Genomic DNA, 20,217 nt, shown 5'->3' with positions numbered 1-20,217 from the left:
TTTTTTGCTTGGTTGTGTGATTGTTTGGGGTTGTGGTTGGTTGTTTTTTTCTTTGTTTGGGGGTTTTTTAATATTCATAAGTGCTTTAGTCTTTCTTCTTTCATTAATCTGATTGTTGACTTTGTGTATATCTGTATGAAAAAGCATTCAAGAGGACCTCTGTTATTTATATGAACTCAGTATCTAGGTATTACACATACTAGATTTCAGTTGCATTTTCTATCTGGAATTTCCACTTAGTAGGTTCTGAATACGTATATATAAAAGAAATCTCTAAGCTCCCTTGGAAAACAGTTACTCCACCTACCTGAAAATTATCCCCTTTTGCACATGAATACAAACACACAACAGGATATCAGCCCATGAGCGAAATTTCTGAAATGTTTCTTTTAAGGCAAATCGTCTTTACTGCTTACTAGTCTTTAAACCCAATGGTGCTACAGTAGAGCTGAATTCAGGTCCTTTTAGTGGGCGATAGCTAAAATTTTTCCCTAATTTCAGAGGCACTACTCTTCATTTCTGCTTGTGCAAAGCCATGCAGGCAGTTCACTTTCAAAGGGTGAACATGAGGGCAGAACTTGAAGAGTTCACATTCAGAGTAATACAGGAACTAGAACCAGTGAGCTTGACAGGGCTAGCCCTTACCAAAAGTATTATTTCTGTCACAAACTGCATGCCAGAAGCCATTGAAACTATTTAAGTGCTGAATTATACAATAAAATTTCTTATGGTTTTATGCAGAATATGAAAATCAAGAAACAATGGAGAATAAAGTTCTTTGGTTACCTCTGAATAAGAATTAGATGTGACTTAACAGTAAACACTTTGAATTACTAATCATGCAGCAAAACCACCCCAAAATTATTTTTACTTATGTTCTCGGCATAAGCAGATGAGTGATTTTAGCAATTTGGTGGGCAGCAAATTTAGAAGAAATGGAATTAAGCAATATTCTGAGTATGTTTTATTGAATTTATTGGTTTGTGTCATTGCATAAAATGTGTTTATAATAGCTGAGATAATTTCATGAACATCAATAGCATTTGTATTTTTGTTAGCCACGATGAGAGATATCAGAGGATAATTCTCATATGTGATATAAAACAGTTGTCCATAGAAGTTACTGAAGTAATATTCTGTCTAGTATGCTTGCTAATGCCTCATAGTGGCAAGGTACAGTTCATCTTCTACTGCCTTTTTTAGTATATTAGAACGTACTAGTCAGACTTAGTTTATGTAGCTTATATCCCTTTGTCTTCTTTTCCTGTTGGCTCATTACCTGTGCCACTTACAAAAGAGTGACATTGTTTTGATGTGGTCTTCTTTTTGGCAAAAGGGAAAAAAAACCCAGTGTGTTTTGATACCAGTAAGGCTGTTGACATGATGTTTGAATATATGGCATGAGGAAATACAGCCTACTGTATTGACATTATGTTAAATACTCAACCAATGAAAACCAGGATAAAAAATAAAAATGGTCTTAGGAACAACCTTCAGCTGTAGAATTATTCAAAGGCTTGAAATAAAATGTCTCTAACTTAGAGGCGATTTATCCTCTGTTACAGGCTATCTGAGGATGTTGTAGAAACTGTTTCCTGAATGTGTTAGATTAGCCATTTTACAAAGACATATATATTTAGTCTAGCTTTATAGTAGGGAGCTAAGTCAAATGATATGTGGAAGTCCTGTTTAGCCTGACATTTCAGTTGCACCTATTCTCTTTATTTTTGAGTCTTGTTGTTGTTTTTATTCAGATAATGTAAAAGGTTTTGGATTTATGAATTTTAGGAGGAATAGGTTAATTTTCAGAGTATGGAATTTAAAATTAAACTTTTAAACATCTATCTGTCTATCTAGCTCTGTGTTTTCTTGCTGTAGCATTGGAACACATTTAGATAAAAAGGCAAAAATGCCATGTATTAATTATATTACTAAGTTGCCTTGTAATTAGTAACTGCTGTTCCTTTCACTGTGTATATTGCAAGATAAAAAATGTATTCATTTGATCACAAATAATTTTTTGGTCTTTGAGTTACTTGCAGGAGTCATTGAAGTTGGAGTAATACGGAAAATATTCTGTGTATTTTGCTCCTACAGAAATGTATCTTCTGCAGGCACAGAGTTAAGAAAATCTCTGGTGCCTGCATTCAGTGTTCATATGGACGCTGCCCAGCATCCTTCCATGTTACCTGTGCCCATGCTGCAGGAGTGCTGATGGAGCCTGATGACTGGCCATATGTTGTCTACATCACATGTTTCAGGCACAAGATCAACCAAAATGTGGTAAGAAATACATTTTCATATTTGTTAAAAAATGGAATTGCTGAATTAAAGTACGTTTCCAGAGAAAATGAAGGAGAGAATCCACACTAAGTATTATCATAATTCTATCTATCATACTTTCATGCATAGCAGTCTTTTACAGCTTGAAGGATATTCATTATGCTGTTACCTGGGAGAAGTTATACCTGATATGCCTAACATGTTTTTTAATTTAAAGTCCTTGTTGAGTATATTTGACAGCCAGAACAAATCTCTGAGTTCTCTGTTTTGTTAACTGGAAGTGTATTATAAATACCCAGATCACAATATCTTACAAATACTCATAGATCCTGTGAGATAATGGATGTGGTGTATATATAAAATCTTTGTTCTGCAGCCAAAGAGTCTCTTGAAAATATTCAATTATAATTATTCTGTCATCTGGCAAAGTAACACTGGCACGCCATGAAAATTCATGTTATGACTGCCTTTTTATTTCTATTATGTGCTGAGGAAGAGCCTTTAATTTTAGATGAGACACAATCAATAATTAGTTTAGTGTCTTTTACTTGAATAAATGGTTAGGATCTCAGTTAAGAGAGAACTTACACTATTCATCTTGGGCTTTTAAAGCTGTATTTTGCTTCCTAGCAAACCAGAAGGATTTAACTTAGGCTTACTAACGAAAAATCTTGGAAAGTTAGTCAAGTTGCAATTTTTTTTTCTCCTTTATGCATTAGAAATGAAAGGCATAAACCCAGGTAATGTCTGTATCATAGATGTTGATCTCTCAAGAACTTGTCAGTGAATCATTGGTCTTAATGACAAGACTTAATAAGACTACTGAAGGGTAGGATTTCTTCCAAGTGTACTAAATTATAATGCCTCCCAACTGGAGTAACCCGTCCTGAGTATTCAAGTTGCAGGTGACATTTTTTAAAGGGAGACATATTATTCATCCCTGTTTAAAATTTCCATAGAATTGTTATTTTTTATAATACTTTTGTTTTCCAAAATGAACACATTAAACCAGCACACTTAATGTGATTTTAATTTCTCGCAAACATTTCCCAAGAAAATTATTTTGTTTTGAAAAACAAACAAACTTCTATCTGTACAGGCAATTTAAGATTCTGTACTTGGGGTTTTTGGGGAAAAAAAAAAAAAAGGTTGAAAATTACTAGATTAAATTCATGGCCAATAAAAATAGTGCCAACATTTCCCAAATGTTTTCTATTATCTTTTTGACACAAGTCTTTGTAATCTAGGTAGTGAGACTTGCATCAGTCCCTTAAATTCCATGCTTTCTTAGTGATTTTCTTGACCTATATTAGGTAGTTTAGATGAAAAGAAATCCCATCAACTATGGAAAAAACCAGGATTTTGTGTTTAAGGGATTGTGTGAAGGACATAGAAAGTGTTTTGGAATGAGACTATTACATCTTTTCATGAAACTCAGCGCTAACTTTTTTGAAAAGATTCACTGTTATTACCCATTTTTTCCCCCACTGGCTCAGCTAAAAGCAGGTTCGCAGAAGAGAAATAGAAGTTATGCTTTTGTGTTTTCAATTGGGCCAAAATTTGGAAAGAGCAGATATTTTGTTAAAGAATGTTTTTCTGTAAAATTCTTATCTTACTCCTCAGACAAACAAGATTGCCATATGTTTTTAAATGCTTGGGTTTACACTCTGTCTTTTGGATAATTAATCTAATCGCATCTTTAAGCCTTCAGAAGTTTTCTCACCATTGGTTCTCTTGGTATGCTTTTCTTAGCTTTTAGCTGTTCCTTCATGCAGAAATAACATTGCTCTTCACCATTAGGCATAGCAATGTATCTTACTTCTAATCAACTTCTTTTTTGCCTGTTGTTTCAGTTTCCTTGCTTAGAAGCAGAACAGGAAATCATGCAGACTGAAATATTATACTCACTTAGCAAATTTTTACAGGAGTCAAATAGATTATCTTGTCAGTAGGAAAAAAAAAAAATCTCTTCTGGTATTTAGCAGAGAGCATTGTTCCTAAAGCAAGGACACTATTATTTCTCCTATGTCAAGAAAAAAAATTAAGTTGTCTGATTTTTTATTAATATAGACTCAAAATATTGTATCTAAATGCTCAGTGACTACCTTTGTACTAACTTGGTGTTTTCTGCTTTCTTCAAGCTTAAAATAAAAAAAAACAAAACACAAAAACTCAACAATCAAAGTATGACTTTTGGGCACTAGGAAAAATTGTGGCATATACCTATAGTGGTATTTTAATATGTGAATCAATGAGGGTTTTCAACAAAAAAGGCCTACCTAAACAGATAAATGTGTTTTATTACTATTATTAGCAGATCTCTTCACCCCAAGCAAAGGCTTATTGTAGTGAGGATGTAGAATATGCATCCAACTTATTTATGCCTGTGAACTCAAGCAAAATTTTTCAACATACATTCATAAGCCTTTTTCACTGGGGATCAGGTTTTGTATTGTCTTCAGTATTTTAGAGTGCCTTTTTGTTGTCAGTCATTGAAAACACTGGTCGGGTCTTCTGAAGAAAAATCCTCAAAGAGAAAATCAAAAGGGAAAATAATAATCCTTGAATTAATCTGATGCTACCAAATGGAGTAAATAAGAACTGGAGTTTTTAAATATTTGTATGACTTTTCAAAAGTATTTTCCCATGTTCGTAGACTCAAAACTAAGCCTACCTCTTATATTTGCTGAAGGTATAGCTTTAGAAATAACACAAAAATTTGCTAGCAGAACAGTTTTTTCTATATGAAGTGTTTTGGGTGTTTGCTGTCATTGCCTATGTTATTTTTTGTGTAAATTGGACTGTCAATATGCAAGGAAGGCTCTGTGATTTGGTACTTACAGGTTGTGGTTTAGATTTTTTTTTTCCTTTTTTTCTTCTTGACTGTGCTTGTTTCTGAGCAAGAAGCATATCCCTCACACATTTCTGTCATCAAAACTGCAAGAACATGTGGAAGTACAGTTGAGAATAGGTGCTGCAGATGGATTTGTTTTGATTAAAAGAACTCATTCATACACAAGAGTGTGAGAAAAAGGAGTTGAATGGAACTGTTCTAACTGAAAAAAAAATAAACCCAACCCCAAAAGATCCATATAAGCCCTGCAGATCAGAGGAAGCCAGCTGGAGACACACCTATACTTCCAGCTATTTCCTTTGGAAATTGTGAACAAAAGGGGCTATCTAGACAGCCCCAGTAACATTTTCAAGAATAACGATCTTTAGAAGAGGCAAAGACAGGAGCTGCAAATACCTGCTGTTGCTGGTTTTGGAGCTACTTAAAATTATCTTCTACTATTGTCTACCAGTTGTTAACCTCTGTAGCAAATAGGGAATGAAGGGATGCTGTCCAGTGGAAGCTGTAGATCCTTTTTCTGTTGAATAACTTAGTGATGGAGTGTCATTGTTTGTCACTGTCTGCTAACTACTGTCAGCCCCTAAACATCTCAGAAAGACTAAGCCATGCCTTCAAAAGGACATGTTATTCAAAAATCATGAGCTGGATTATTTTTGAAATGTCATGAATAATTTCTATGCTGAAATTGGAATTCCAAGGAGTAAACGAGACATTGGATTTAGGTTCTGATATGGAATAAGTCTCAGATCTTCTAGGATCCTCCATTAAAAACTGTAGCCTGAGGAAGTTTCTAGGTATTTAGATGTACATCAGATATGTACTTCATGATGTTATTATGAATTCACATTGACATAATTTATGTATTTAAGGCTTTTGTTCCCTGCCATATAGAAAATGAAGGAGAAAGTAATTTTCCTTTTTAAATTTTGAAGTCTGCACACAGAAGGGGAGATTATCTTTCTTTGTATCTGGTTGTTTTCTGTATTTCTGCCACTACCTTAGTTTATTCTTGGCTTTGGTACCATTAAAGAAAATCATGCTTTTAAACTACAGCTTTCTCAATAATCTGATAACTACCACAGCTGTTTCTTTAATCTGATAGACTCCCTTATATAACAGCTGTCCTTTCTGATCAAAAAATTGCATTCTTAACGTCAATAAACTGTTAAGATTTTCTGTCAGGAAATGTTTTCTGGGACATGCAATCAATTACAGATTGTACTTGTGAATATGTTTTTCTGGGAAATAAATTAAGAATCCTATGAAGATAACATACTAAAAAATAATCTCCTTGAGCTAGAATGCATTTTTGGGTTTTATTATTTTTTCTAATGAGAAATGGCATTCCTTCTCTGAAAATTTTATCATTATATCAATCTGCATTGTCTCTTAAAATATTGTAATTTGCCCTCCATCTTCTCTGAAGAGTTACATGTTGTTTTGGAGAAGATTTAAACCTTTTAATAGAGCAATGTCTCTTTGGGTTTCTGTAGTAGAATACTTTTTCTATTATCTCATAGAAATAAATAAATTAATAGTCTCTAGTTTACATCTGACTTACCTCTGCCCCCACCAAAAGCCAAATATAATAAAATAAAAAATTGAAATATAAATGAACATGTATGTTTACATATGTTTCAAGATTGGATAAAACATGCTTATGGATATTTTATTACTTCTATGATAATATCAGTCAATTGCTATTTATGTTGTTAATTTTTATACTTAGTCTATCTATAGACAGTTAAATTGAGGAAGAAACAATTTTATTATACATACAATGGTTTAGTAATTTGTGGGTATGCTGAGAACATTCTTTCTAGGTGCACTTGGAAATGCTTTAAGAACATCATTGAGTTTTACTATCTAAGGTGACCTCAACTAAATCCTACAAATGTCTGTGACAGGCAGAGCCCTGACGCACAGATGGAATAGTGTGTGTGTGTGTATATACATATATATGTATATATATATATACTATATAGGATAACCCTAAACTTACTCCAGCTAATATTAACAAAACTGCAATGGGGTGACACAATTTATTAAAGATCCCATTTGCAGTTGGTGACCACCCAGAGATTATATCCCACCAGTGATGATCTGCATTTTGTTTTATTTTTTTGCAGAATTCTGGTTATTTTTTATGTATCAGGTTGGATAGTAATTAAGGTTTTCTGTCTGCTTTTTTGGATTTTCTTCATGATCTCTAATAGGTAGTTGTTTTACCAGTGTGAGGTCCATTTCAATAGAAGTAGATGATAGTCTGTGATACATTGTGTAATTGGTTTTAATCAGTTGTTGGGATGTCACTGGGGCTGAGTACAAAAAATCACACCCGATAATCTTAACAAAATTACTAATACAAAAATTACAGTGATTTCTACTAGGCAAAATAGCATCATTGTTACCAATTTTTACAACAGCGCTAACAGTTCTCAAGCACACACATCCTTTACCAGTATATACGAGCACAGTTTTCTGATTAGTGGCTGGATGAATCTTGAAGTGGCAAATACTCTGTTCCGTGTCAAGACACACATCTTTAGTATTAATAGTATCACCCCCTTCCCGTATGATCAGAGCTGCTGTTGCCTGCATCCTGCATCCATAACTGTGCTTGTATACAACTGAAAGCTAAAGATACATTATCTTGAACTGTACTAAGTGCTTCTACTAACTTGTGGTCTTGGTCCCCGGCCTTTTCCCACTTTGGCGGTACTTTTGAAAGCTACCACTGGCTAGTTCCTGTTGCCAATAGAGATGACTGTAAAGGCTGTTTCAATTTTGCTAAGCCATCTGCTGCAGTGGCCAGCTTGTTCATCAGTATTTCTAAATCAATTCCATTTAAAACTCCTAATCCTGTTCCTAATGTCCCAGTTAGATCCTTTCTTATTCTGCTCCTGAGGTGTACTTGTCTTTGTAATGATGTTCAGCTTACAGAAATGGCACAGAATACTTGTACTTGCTATGCCCTTAGTTTTCAGGAGCGGAGAGGTTTAAAAATTATAAATCCCATAAATAGATCCAAGAAGGAAGCCCAATAGTGACAAGAAGTCAGCGCAAAACCAGAAGTCTTTGAGTTTAGGGTGGGTTTGTCCTCTTACTCCAAAGCATTCACTTTACTGCTAATACTCGAAATCTACCTAAAGGAACTGATGCTGTATAGTAGAGGTGGCCTTTGAGTCCTAGTAAAATATCAGTATTGTACTTGAATATCTGTATATAGGCCTTGCCTCAGCAGTTCCCAGTTGTTCTTGATGTGCTGCAGCTGTGATGTCCTTCATTGGGCTGCAGCTGTGGCTAGTGAAGATAACTGGGATAAAAGGAAGTGGGTTGGCCAGTCAGGGAGAGCCTTGAAGGAGCCCTGACTAAGAAGGAGTCATGTGCAGAAGAAGGAGTCTGTGCTGTGAAGATCTGCAGTCATAAGAAAACACTGAGTGAAAGTATGGGACTCTAGAAATCTAATAGCAACAGTATGGGACTCTAGAAATATGAATACAGCAATGCTGTTCTTTATTCTCTTCAATTCTACTAATAAAAATCCTACAGGTTTAGATTTTCCAGATTTTAATAAGGCAGTTTTAAGACTATTGTATTGACTGAAAAATTTACTGCCTTTGAAGGTTTCAAAAGCAGTGCTAGGAAATTTGATAATTACTTTAGTGTGGACTGTGTACAAAAGTATTCTTTTACAGTTTATATAAACATTTCTAATAAAATATAGGTATTCCAGTGTACATGCATCTTACATAATTAGAAATCTTCAACTCTTTAGGTGTAGCCAAACTCACAGTAGCTCCCCTTTGCATAAAAACAGTGGACCTTTGTGAGATACTGAGTAGTTAAGCTTATAAGAAAGAAGTGCCTTCTGTGTGACTTGGATGAAAAGATACTGATTTTATATTTCCTGGTAAAGAAGGTTGCTTTTAAAGTGGAAGGTTCATAGGGATACAGTAGTTGGGAGCTGAGATGTAACAGTTGACTGTATGGGTGAGCTTCTAAGTGATTGCCTTCCTACAAAGTTCCATTGTTTTTATAGTTATAGCATCCATCAATTAGTTATTGATGTAGAATGTTTGCATCATTTAAAAACCCTGCTACTCTTCTGATTTATATAATTAGCACTGGAGAATTGTAAGTGAAAAATGAAAAAAAATTGTTACTGATATACTATGCAAATAACTGATGAAGAATGATCAGTGCTGTTTGAAGCTTTACAGCAAAAGCTCTGCACAATGTGGATTAGGAAGTTCCTCACATACACTGCTGTAGACAGCTCTGGCAAGAGCTGGATATGCATTTAGTTATTACATCTCACTGGGCAAAATTTCATTCTATTATGTGGAATCATACAGGGATCCAGTACTTCAAAATCTCATAATTTTAAAAAAATCACAACCATACTCTTGGTTCATCACACCTTATGCCTTCAGAAAAACTCTACAAATTATCCTGCAAACAAAACTAGCAATTTTTTTCTAATTATATAATATTGATGGAATGCAGAACATTTTTAAGGCATCAGTTGTGGAAATATGCTTTGATGTAGTATTCTTCAGATGTCATTTGTTTTCCAACAAAGTGGAGAAATTTTGTAAGTAAAAGAAATTATGTTAACATGATTGAATTAAATTAATTTAATTTGAAGTTTTTATCTTGAGTGCTCAGCAGTTATCAACCCTGTTTTTACTCTGATAAATTTTTTATGAATAAGCTGGTATTTTAAATTTAATTTTTCTTTTAAATTCTTTTTTTTTTCAAGAGAGCTAAAGTATGTGGGAAAGCCATTACAGTTGGGCAGACAGTCATCACGAAACATAGAAATACACGGTACTATAGTTGCAGAGTCATAGGAGTGACATCTCAGATTTTCTATGAAGTCATGTTTGATGATGGCTCCTTCAGTCTGGATACTTTCCCTGAAGACATTGTAGTAAGTACCTTCTCAGATTCCTATTCATTCTTGTTTGTTTTCTTGATTTTTTTGTTTTGGGGTGGGTTTTTGTGGTATTTGATTGGTTTTCTTTTTTAAGTTAGAGAGTTGGAATCTCTTGAACTAATTCCTATGACTTTGAGAACATAACATCTTAATATTTAGTTCATGTTTGTTGCTTTAACTGCTGAGAATTATTATTTTCTAATGGGCTTCCAAGCTTTGGTTGTTCTAGTCTTTGCCATTTGAACAAATGAATCAAGAATAATCTTAGAAAATCTTTTCATTAAATAAGAAATATGTATTTAATTAAGAATATGAAAGAGGGAATTCCATATATCCTTCTCTGTCACTTAGAGATAACCTGTAAAAATTCCTTGCAGAATAGAAAACTTCTGCTGTAAAGAACAGCTTCAGAAGAACAGTTCTTCAGACTCTGTTTTAACAGCTTATTTACACTTCCTGATATTTAGTTTGTGAGATTACATTAGTAATGATAAAAATCATTAGGGAAAAGATAGTAGTTTATCTATGTGTAGTATAGTGTATTACATTTTCAAAAGGCAGCTGAGATTTTGATTTCCCTTATGCACTTACATGAACTACCATGGCTCTCGTAGCTGTTAAAAACCACATTGCGCACATAGCACAAATGAGCAAAATTTGCAGTTAGAGAAAGATTCTGTTTCCCTCCATGTCTGCAATGAATACTTTGGATGTTAAGCTTTGTGGTGTTCATCAAGTGCCCTTTGACATCTTTCTTATAATGTGACACTAATCCTCATTTACCTTCATGATGCTCTTGAGTCTTTTATGTGCTAAGCTAGTACTTCCTGCTAACTTCCAGAAGTAAAAGCCTCCAGGGACCACTGATAGGCAGAAGTGCTGTTTGTTGCAAGACCACTTTTCACTTAGTCCTGTTCAGTATGTTGTGGAGAAGAGCCTGGCTTACAGAGCAGCACCAGAGAGTGCTGGCTTTGCAGCTCAAGGCATACAGCTCCTAGGAGGACTCCACACTTTTCTCCTGTGAAAGTCTTTGAGCTCTTCTGCTTTTTGCAGACCTAATATTTTCCTGAGAGGAGCATTAACTGACATATATCAGTAGAAATGATACTGTTGTTCTTGGAAGCTTCTTAGTTTTTGAAAAGTCTGGCATCTTTTTAAAATATGGTGTTTGAGAGGATGCATTTTAGATCAGTGCTTGGAAATTGAGCTGTTCTCGTCCCAGTGGTCTGAATAGAAGTCAGTCACAAAATCTCTCTTACACATCTTTGAAAATTTTTCCTTTAATGTGAAACACTGCAAAAGTCTCTGTTAATGATCAATGATCTTGACATTCTGATTTAGGATGATCAAGATACTAAGTAAATGTGGCTATGTTGTTATTAGAAGCCCCTTTTGTAAGTGCCTGCTGCATCAAGGATCTGGTAAGGCAAAGGTGAAGAAATGCTTGTTGTCCTAGTGGGGAAGTCTGATCTGGAGCTAAGAATAAATTTAATCAGGTCTGGATATGCCTCAGTGCTTTACAGATAGTGGATGAAAAACATATAATTGTTTGATGGAAACATCAAACAAATTTCACATTTCTTAGAGAAATGTTCTTGTATTTTCATTAGACAATATACCCGCAACAGTTACTGGAACTGCTGAAGAAAGTGGTTCTTTTCTTCTCAGACTAAAACTTACTAATCTATACAATGTGCGTATCAGGTGTTGGTCCTGCTGGGAGGACTTGTTCATCAAATCTGGAGTAAAAGAAATGTTGCTGCCTGTTGAAGAACTTATTTTTCTAATCTGTTTTCACTTTTCAACCACCTCACAAAGATAGCAGGAGCTTTTTGCTCTTCCAGGATGTGCTGAATCCACTACATAATTTCAGTTCAGCTCACAATAAACCAGAATTCCAATATTTGGACACAGTGATTTATTTTTTAGAAGGAAGGTAGGGAGCAGCAAAAGTTCAGTCTTGAAGCTTCATGAAACTCTCTTTGTATTCAATAACAACCAAATCAGGGTGTACACTGATCTCTTCTCATGTGTATTTCTCTTGGTTTGTGTTAGCATTTACTAAATACGTGAGGTGGGAATTATTAAGTGTTTTAACTGTAGACACATATTTAGATTTTTTAATTTCAACATTATTTATTTCTTGGGTGTTATATCTGATTTCTTAGACTAATTACTCCTCAATTACAGGGTTTAAACCTATGAGTTAGCTGTCCAGTATGCTCACCAACCTGTTTTCCTTCAACCCAGAAGGTGTTAGAGGTGTAAAGAAGTATATGGCTACTCCTGGAAGCAACAGCAGGACAAATCCCTCCTGTAGTTCATGGCAAGACTTCAGTAAGGGGGACAGTGCATGATATCTTAAAGGACATGAGATGACAACTTTTGTGGTTAGTTTAATGATGCATGGACACAACTACGGAGTGCATATACTGCAACCCTGAGTAACTGATACCAACAGACAGCATTTATGTGTGCCACTTGCCACTTGAAGTATTAATGCTCTGTAACTTGTCAAACAGCCCCTAGCACAGCACCAAGAACATTACTGTTCTGACCAGTAGGCCAGATGTCAGTTCACAGATTATGCATCAGGATAATCATGAGTTCTTTGGTCTCATCATTTAGGGGAAAGTATTGCACAATTCCTTCATTTTTTGTTTGTTTGTTTGGTTTGTTCATTTGTTTTGTTTTTTGTTGGTTTGTTTGGGTTTTTTGTTTTGATACCTAATGGCAATGGCACTGGCATATCATAGAATTTTGCTAGAAGTTACTACTCTTGGTATATAGCTAGAAGATTTATTTGTTTCAGTATATATTGTGGCTGCCAATATGTTTTATATACATATATGTGTAAGATTTGGATGAAGTTGTTCCCATGTTACCTTACTAAAATCACAGAAGAACAGGGAGGCTTAGGCAGTATCCATGCTTGAGGGAGATGGATACCACCATATTATATTGATTGCAAGGAAGAAAAAAAAAATAATTGTGGAGTGAAGCTCGCTTTGAGTCTCTTGAGAGATCTGATTACAGGACAGCTGAGCACACATCTGAAGCAGCAAACATCCTTCTAGGCTCTTGCCCTTTTAAGTGCCCTGGTCCTTCAGTGATGAGTTTACAGAGAATTCTTCATTGTCATGGATTCACCTGGTGGTTATGAAGAAAACTAGGTGAACAAAAATGAGTGTAATTGCTGCCATGACATAACCACACTGTGTTTTAGTTTACTTGCAAGTGTATAAATGTTGGTGTTATCCATTGAGAAGGTGAAGTTGCACTGTGGGTAGTCATGTCCACAGCCCAGAGTGAATTCACTTACTAAAATCTATAAATCAAATAACATTGTTTTAACATGGTAGCTTATGGAATGCTGCCGAAATTATTCCTTAAAAGCAAGAGCATATTAAGTGTTGATGAAATTAGATGTATTTGGAAGAACAAATGATCCTGTATTCAGGAGTTCACAAGGATTTTTTGCAGAACCACAATTTGGCAATTTTTTGAGGTTCTGATAAAATCCAGAAAGCATCCTCTTTAAAAAAATATGTATTAGTTCTGGTTAAGGCATTTAGATTACAGCTGTCAAAAGCAGGAATGGGAAAATAATTTTCACAGAATCATATAGGTAGGAAAATACCTTTAAAATCACTGAGTTCAACCATTAACCTAATACTGCCAAGGCCACCGCTAAACCATGTCCATAAGTGCCATCTCTTCATGTTTTTTGACTGCAACCAGGACAGCCAGTTCCAGTGCTTGATAACTCTTTTGATGAAATTTTTCCTCATTTCCAATCTAAACCTTCAGTAAGGCAACCTGAGGCCATTTTCTCACATCTCAGATCACATCTCACAAGGCAGCACTTGTTGCCTAGGACAAGAGACCAACTGGCACCTGGCCTATAGCCTCCTTTTAGGCAGTTGTAGAGAGTAATAAGGTCACCCCTGAGCCTTCTTTTTTCCAGGCTAAACACCCCCAACTTCCTCACCCAGTCCTCACAGGACTTGTACTCCAGGTCCTTCACCAGCTCCATCGCAATTCTCTGGACACACTCCGGCACCTCAATGTCAGTCTTGGAGCAAGGGGCCCAGAACTGAGCGCAGGATTTGTGGTGTGGCCTCACCAGTGATGAGTACAGGGGGACAATCCATGTCCTGGTCCTCCTGGCCACACTATTGCTGGTACAGGCCAGGATGCCATTGATGTTCTACAAACCTGGAATGCTGTCTGGGATTACTGTTACTCAAGGGACCCAGCACTTGTTGTGGTTGAACCTCACACCACTGGCCTTGGCCCATCAATCCAGCCTGTCCAGATTCCAGATCCCACTGCAGAGCCTTACACAATCACAGAATCTTCCCTCCAGCAGATCAACACTCCCACCCAACTTGGTGTTTTGCAAAGATGTAAAATGACTGACCATTCATTTGATCCTGTTGTCCAGGTCATCAGTGAAATTATTGAACAGAACTACAGGACCTAGTACTGCACCCTGGGAATCACCACTGACCACCAGCTCCCAGCTGATGTAATTACACCCACTACTACTTTAAGCCCAGACTTCCAGGAGGTTTTTTACTCCGTGACCAATGTGCCTGCCCAAACCACAGAAACAGTTTCTCCAGGGGAGTGTTGTGTAAAATGCCATTAAAAGCTTTATGAAAGTCCAGGCAGGCAACATATATCCCCTTTTCCTTATCTACTAAGCAGGTCACCTTGTTACAGAAGGAAATCCTGTTGATGGAGCAGCGCCTGCCTTTCAGAAACCCCTGCTGGCTGAGCCTCATTGTGTCATTGTACTGCATGTGCTGTTTCATGACAATTGGGATGATTTGCTCCATGACTTTCCTTGGCACTGAGGGAAGGTGCCACTTTCCCTGGTGCTCAGTCTGACAGGCCTGTAGTTCCCTGATTTCATATTTTGACCCACCTTGAAGATGGGTGTAACATTTGTCAACCTCCATTCAATGGGACCACCCAAGTTAGCCTTGAACTGCTGGTAAATGATGCAGCGTGGCTCAGCAAACTCTTCTACCAGCTCCCTCAGTACCTCTGGATGGATCCCACCCAGTCCCATAGATTTGTGTGTGTCTAAGTGGTGTAGTAGGTTGCTGACCATTTCCTGTTGGATTGTTGGGGCTTCATTCTGCTGCCTACCCATCTTCAAGCTCAAGGGACTGGTTCTCACAGGACAAGTGGTATTAAAGACTGAAGCAAAGACAGTGGTTAAGTACCTCAGCTTTTTCCTCATTCTTTGTCATTATGTTTTCCCACAGCATCCAGTTAAGGATGGAGATTCCTTTTAGCTTTCCTTTTGGTGTGAATGTTTACAGAAACATTTTTCATTGTCTTTTATGGCAGTAGACAGATTACATTCTAGCTGGGCTTTGGCCCTTGTAATTTTCTTGCTGCATAACCTCACAACATCCTTGTAGTTCTGCTGAGCTGGCTGCCTCTTCTTGTTAAGGTGATAAACTCTCCTTTCTTTCCTGAGCTCCAGCTAGATCTCTCTGTTCAGAGATAATTTCAGTTCATTTTTACATGTGTCACATTGCTCCATCCAGCATTTTCCTTGATTTTTTTTTTTTTGGCCTGCCAGTTCTTTTTAAGTGGATGCCACTTAAAACACTCCTATCCCCACACTTCTTATCTTGAGAAAAAAATCAAGCATGAAGAAAGCACCACCAAGCAGTCAATTTTTTAACGTACCAGCAGCGATACTTGAATCCTTAACAGAATTTTGTTGATACTTATTTCAAGTACCTTCCTGCAGCAGTGGACCCAAGAAAGCCCTCAGCGTGAAGAGAAAATGAGGAGATTAAACTGTCTTTCTGTGTCTATCAATACTTTAAATTTGCCACTCTCAGGAGAGAGAGGAACAGGCCTCTTGAGAACTCTGACAACCAAAGTAGTTTACTGAAATTATTACAAAGGCTGCAAATTCTTACCATGTGCACATAGATTTTACAGCATCTAAAATTGTTATTCCTTGCTTTCTTTGTTAAAAAAAGAACAGAAAAAGGCCCACATTTTAGTTACTAGTATCTTAAGAGAAACCTGCCAGTGTGATAGCAATGTAGTTTAAGAATCTGTTAATGAAATAACCCACAACTATTTTATATGAGGATTTCTTTGCAATCCTCTACTATTCCAGGCAGTGAATGCTCACTTCATATCCTGCAAAATTATGAAATAAAAGTTTTTATATCACATGACCCAATCTATTGTATATGCACTCTACTGTATACGCATATACTCTATACACTGTGTGTGTAAAGCTGCCAATTTTGTCTGCTTTCATCATGGTCTTACTGACTTATCATGGACTTGCTTACGTGATCCTTCCTGCCCACGATATCCCTCACAGGCATTTGAAACTGTGAAGACATTTATAGCCTTAATAATTACCTGAGACAAGGGGACCTAATTGGGGTAATTTACAGGTGAATAAGTTAGGATGAATACAGATTGTCCCAAAACAATTGTGTTTTATTAGATAAGTGAGAGACAGAACAGATTTACTTCCTCCTCTTTTGAGATGCAGAACAAATGGGATTTAGCTGGACAGTTTTTCAAAACTTATTTTCTCCAGGCCAGCTAAAGGGAATACTAGTAGAAAACTGTAATGTGAAATTATTTTGGTGGGACTTTTTGCATGAGCAGATTAGAAAAGGTAGCTCACTTTTAAGAGCTGTGAGTGTCAGTGCTCAGGATGTAGTTTCAAGAACAAAATCTTACTTGTTTTCAGGAACTTCTCTCTAATGACTTTGACCATGACTACTGACTTCCACTGGTGCAGGAAGTGTGTGTCTGCAGATGTGATACTCAGTCAGCTTCTCAGTATCTGTTATGTTAATACATTCACCTCTGCTTTTCAAAAGCCATACTTTTTGAACAATAGACATTTTGAGATACTGGGCTAGCATGTAAGTCTTGAGAGCCCATTTAATGCCCATCTGTATGTTAAAAAAGCAGAAGTTTTGCTTCTAGCCCAGTAATTCCCAAGGGAATTGTCAGAAGAACACAGTCCCTAGTCATTCCCTTCTGACAATCTGTCTTACAAAGAAGACACGTTAGTTTTCTTCTATCAGCCTTGTCTGGCATTATAAATTACTGAATTCCTGACTAGTTTCCAGCATTTTTTCCTAGCAATTTCTCTTCTGTATACCTTTTTCTCTTTATTCTTCTGACAACTCTTTTCTGCTTGTCTACCTGTTCAAATCAAAGTTTTAAATTGTAGTTTTAGTAGTAGATGAGTATTTACTGCATCTTTGTGAAAGATCCATTTGATGGCTGGCATACAATAATTGCTTATTGTTCAAGTTTTATTATAATGACATGTACATCTGTAAAAATTGGTAAGGAAATTAGAATGGCTGAATTTCCTAGGCAATCCATAGATTTTGGGTGCACTCCAGTACTGCCATCACCAGCAATTTCTGAGAATGTGTAGTAGGAATGTAATTCATTTCTGAAGGTAGCAAGAGGCTAGATTGTATTTGGTATAAACTTAGTCAAAAGTGGGAATTGTTTTTGTGATGTGCGAAAAGACACATCATGAATTATAATTGGTTTAGCAGCTTTCCAAAAGATTTCCTAGCTGTGACATTGAGTCTGTAAACTCAATAATGTGCAATTCATGTTGGGCTGGTACATTTGTTTTTTGCTGCATTACAATATTGCTGTGTAATTAAACTCACTACTCAGCAAGTTGTATGATTTGATCATTGACTAGTAATGCTGAAAAATTTTGGAAAGCAAATTTGAGAGCTGCATTACATATTTCAGAAAAAACTTAGGTTTCTTTTTCTGGCTTGATGGATTTGTAGAGATTGTATAGGATTTTACATTCTTGTTCTGTGAAATACTCCAATAATTTTAATATTTATATATGTTATGAAGAATTTACTTTGAGTTTGTGAACAGGGAAAATTTATTTTAACACATTTTTGTAGTTGTGAACTTTTCACTAGATTTACAAATGCTGATACACAAAATGGTATGGTTTTTACATGTGAATAATTGTTTGCATCTTCTGGATACTAATACAAATTAATTCCTGTTTTGAAAAAGTTAAAATCAAGCTATTTCAAAACCAAAAACTAAGGTCTAAGGCTGCACATTAAAGGGTTTTATTCCATTATTTAACTCTTGAAACTACAAAGCATCAACAGATGTAGTAGTCTTATTTTAATCTAAAACTTGTTGTACAGTACTATGACTCTTGATTTAGGTGAGTCACTTTCACTATATTATGGAGAATACGAATAATTCTTCTGTAGCTCTTGCTTTTTTGTTTCCTATTACAGCAGGAAGACAGGCAACCTAAAAGATAAGCATAAAAAATGAATATTGAACAGCTAATAGGCAAATTAAAGCCTCAAATAGAAGTATTATCTTTGTACCATTTCCTTGTAGAATAGCCTTTCCTTTTATGATGAAATGCTTTATGGATCCTAACAATAATGGTGTTAGATGAGTTGAAGTTAATGCCTCACAGGAGAGGTAATGCATAATGCCTTGTAGGAGAAACAAAATGGAAGATAAATCATTACTTTGCTGTTCATGATAAGATGGCTGACTTTGCAGTGAGGCAGGTGAGAGAAAGAAATATATTGCAACATTTCTTGCGCTTGCAAAGGCAATCTGTGCCCTTGCCTGGGACCACAATGAGTACAGCTGTGATGGGCCTATAGAGCATGGTGAAATCACTAGAATTTTCACAGGAATCTTTGGGGTAAGGTGGGACTGCTGGGATGGGGATAGGAGTGTTTTTTCACCTCCCACCTCTTTTCTGAGGAAATCCAGGAATTGTAGAAATTTTTCATCTGTTTGTTTACAATACTGTAGTGCAGAAGAAGGTTATTACCAGACTTACAGGGGGTCAGTGGAGGAAGTGTTGGCAGACTCATATTTTCCTTCGTGTCTGTGTTGCATCCTAAGGAGGGGGCAGGAGCAGCACATGAGCTGGTCTTTGTACTCGTCCGACTGTAACGGATTACAAGGAGCAAATATACAGGTGGGCAGGATAGGAGGCACTACTGTAGCGTTCAGTCTCATCTGACTTTGGTGTAAGCATAAGATAGGATTTTCTGCTGCACTGCAGATCCCTTGTTCCTCATAGCTAATTAGACATCTGGGTGTCCTTGGCAACTTCAGCTTCCTACTGCTGACACTCAGTTTTGTTGCGTAAGAGTGTATTGTACCCTTTAGTGTCCTCTCTTCTTTGCCTTATTGCAATGCCCAGTACCACCCTGGACATCCTAAGTTGCATTCTCTAGTAGTTGGAGTTGTTGTCTTCTGGGAAACTGTGCCTATCAATTAGCATTATGCATGAATTTATATTATTAACACTTCACTGAAAGGCAATGCAATGGTTAAAATAGTAACTTTCTAGGCTGGATAGAAAATAAGAAATTTTTAGATTTATGTGAGAATGCATGGTCCCATTTATATTCCAGTTTTCTTTTGTAAAAGCATATATTCACTTTGTAGGAGAACATTCAGTAATATTTTAAAGACAACATATTATACGTCAATTTAAAGTATTTTTATACTCCATTGCGTGATTCAAAGCTAAATTTGTTGAATTACAGTAACTATTCTGTTAATCTGGTGATTTCACTGAATTTATATCAATTCAAACCCGGAACTGCACTCCTGGGAATCAGGCCTTCTCTTTCAAATGCTAATGCACTGTGTAAATTGCTGTTCCTGTTTAGATAAAAATCTGACTGTGACAAATTAGCTACCACTCTCCTTTCCATTCAAATTGTCTTGGAACATATGAGACCTAATTTTGTGTTGCTAAAAATTTACATCAACTAGTATATTCTATCAGCTTTGGAAGGAAAAACAGTTCGGCAGTCTCTTGAGATTAGTGGATGTTTCAGAGATTTTCCACAATTTGTTTCTCCACTTGCACTTTAATGGTGTTGGTAGATATATTCAGTGTTTGCAGTTGTGATGTGGTATTTTTCTGTATGGTCAGCTTTTCTAAATTGGAGGTATTAGTTGTAATAGCATTTGTCATGCTCCTTTTATGAAACAGTCACCTGTGTGCAGGACTGTGGAAGCTTAATCACTAGCATTCATGTTGAAAATTAATATTAGCTTAAGGAATGTAGTCAGAGAA

General features: G+C 36.2%; 1 protein-coding gene across 2 annotated transcripts in view; it reads left to right on the top strand.

The window, feature by feature from the left end:
• The window catches only part of KDM4C (lysine demethylase 4C), a 259,796-nt gene that overhangs the window by 223,685 nt on the left and 15,894 nt on the right, over positions 1–20,217 (top strand). For both annotated transcript variants that reach the window (XM_054284529.1, XM_054284538.1), the window contains 2 exons: positions 2,098–2,283; positions 9,903–10,073. In XM_054284529.1, the coding sequence (XP_054140504.1) occupies positions 2,098–2,283; positions 9,903–10,073 (357 nt within the window). The remainder of the gene's footprint in view (positions 1–2,097; positions 2,284–9,902; positions 10,074–20,217) is intronic.

This window comes from Melozone crissalis, unplaced genomic scaffold (genome assembly GCF_028551555.1).
Source record: "Melozone crissalis strain CALT ecotype California unplaced genomic scaffold, PUWL_Pcris_2 ptg000005l_1, whole genome shotgun sequence".
NCBI lineage: Eukaryota > Metazoa > Chordata > Aves > Passeriformes > Passerellidae > Melozone > Melozone crissalis.
This window is presented reverse-complemented; position numbering and strand designations above follow the sequence as displayed.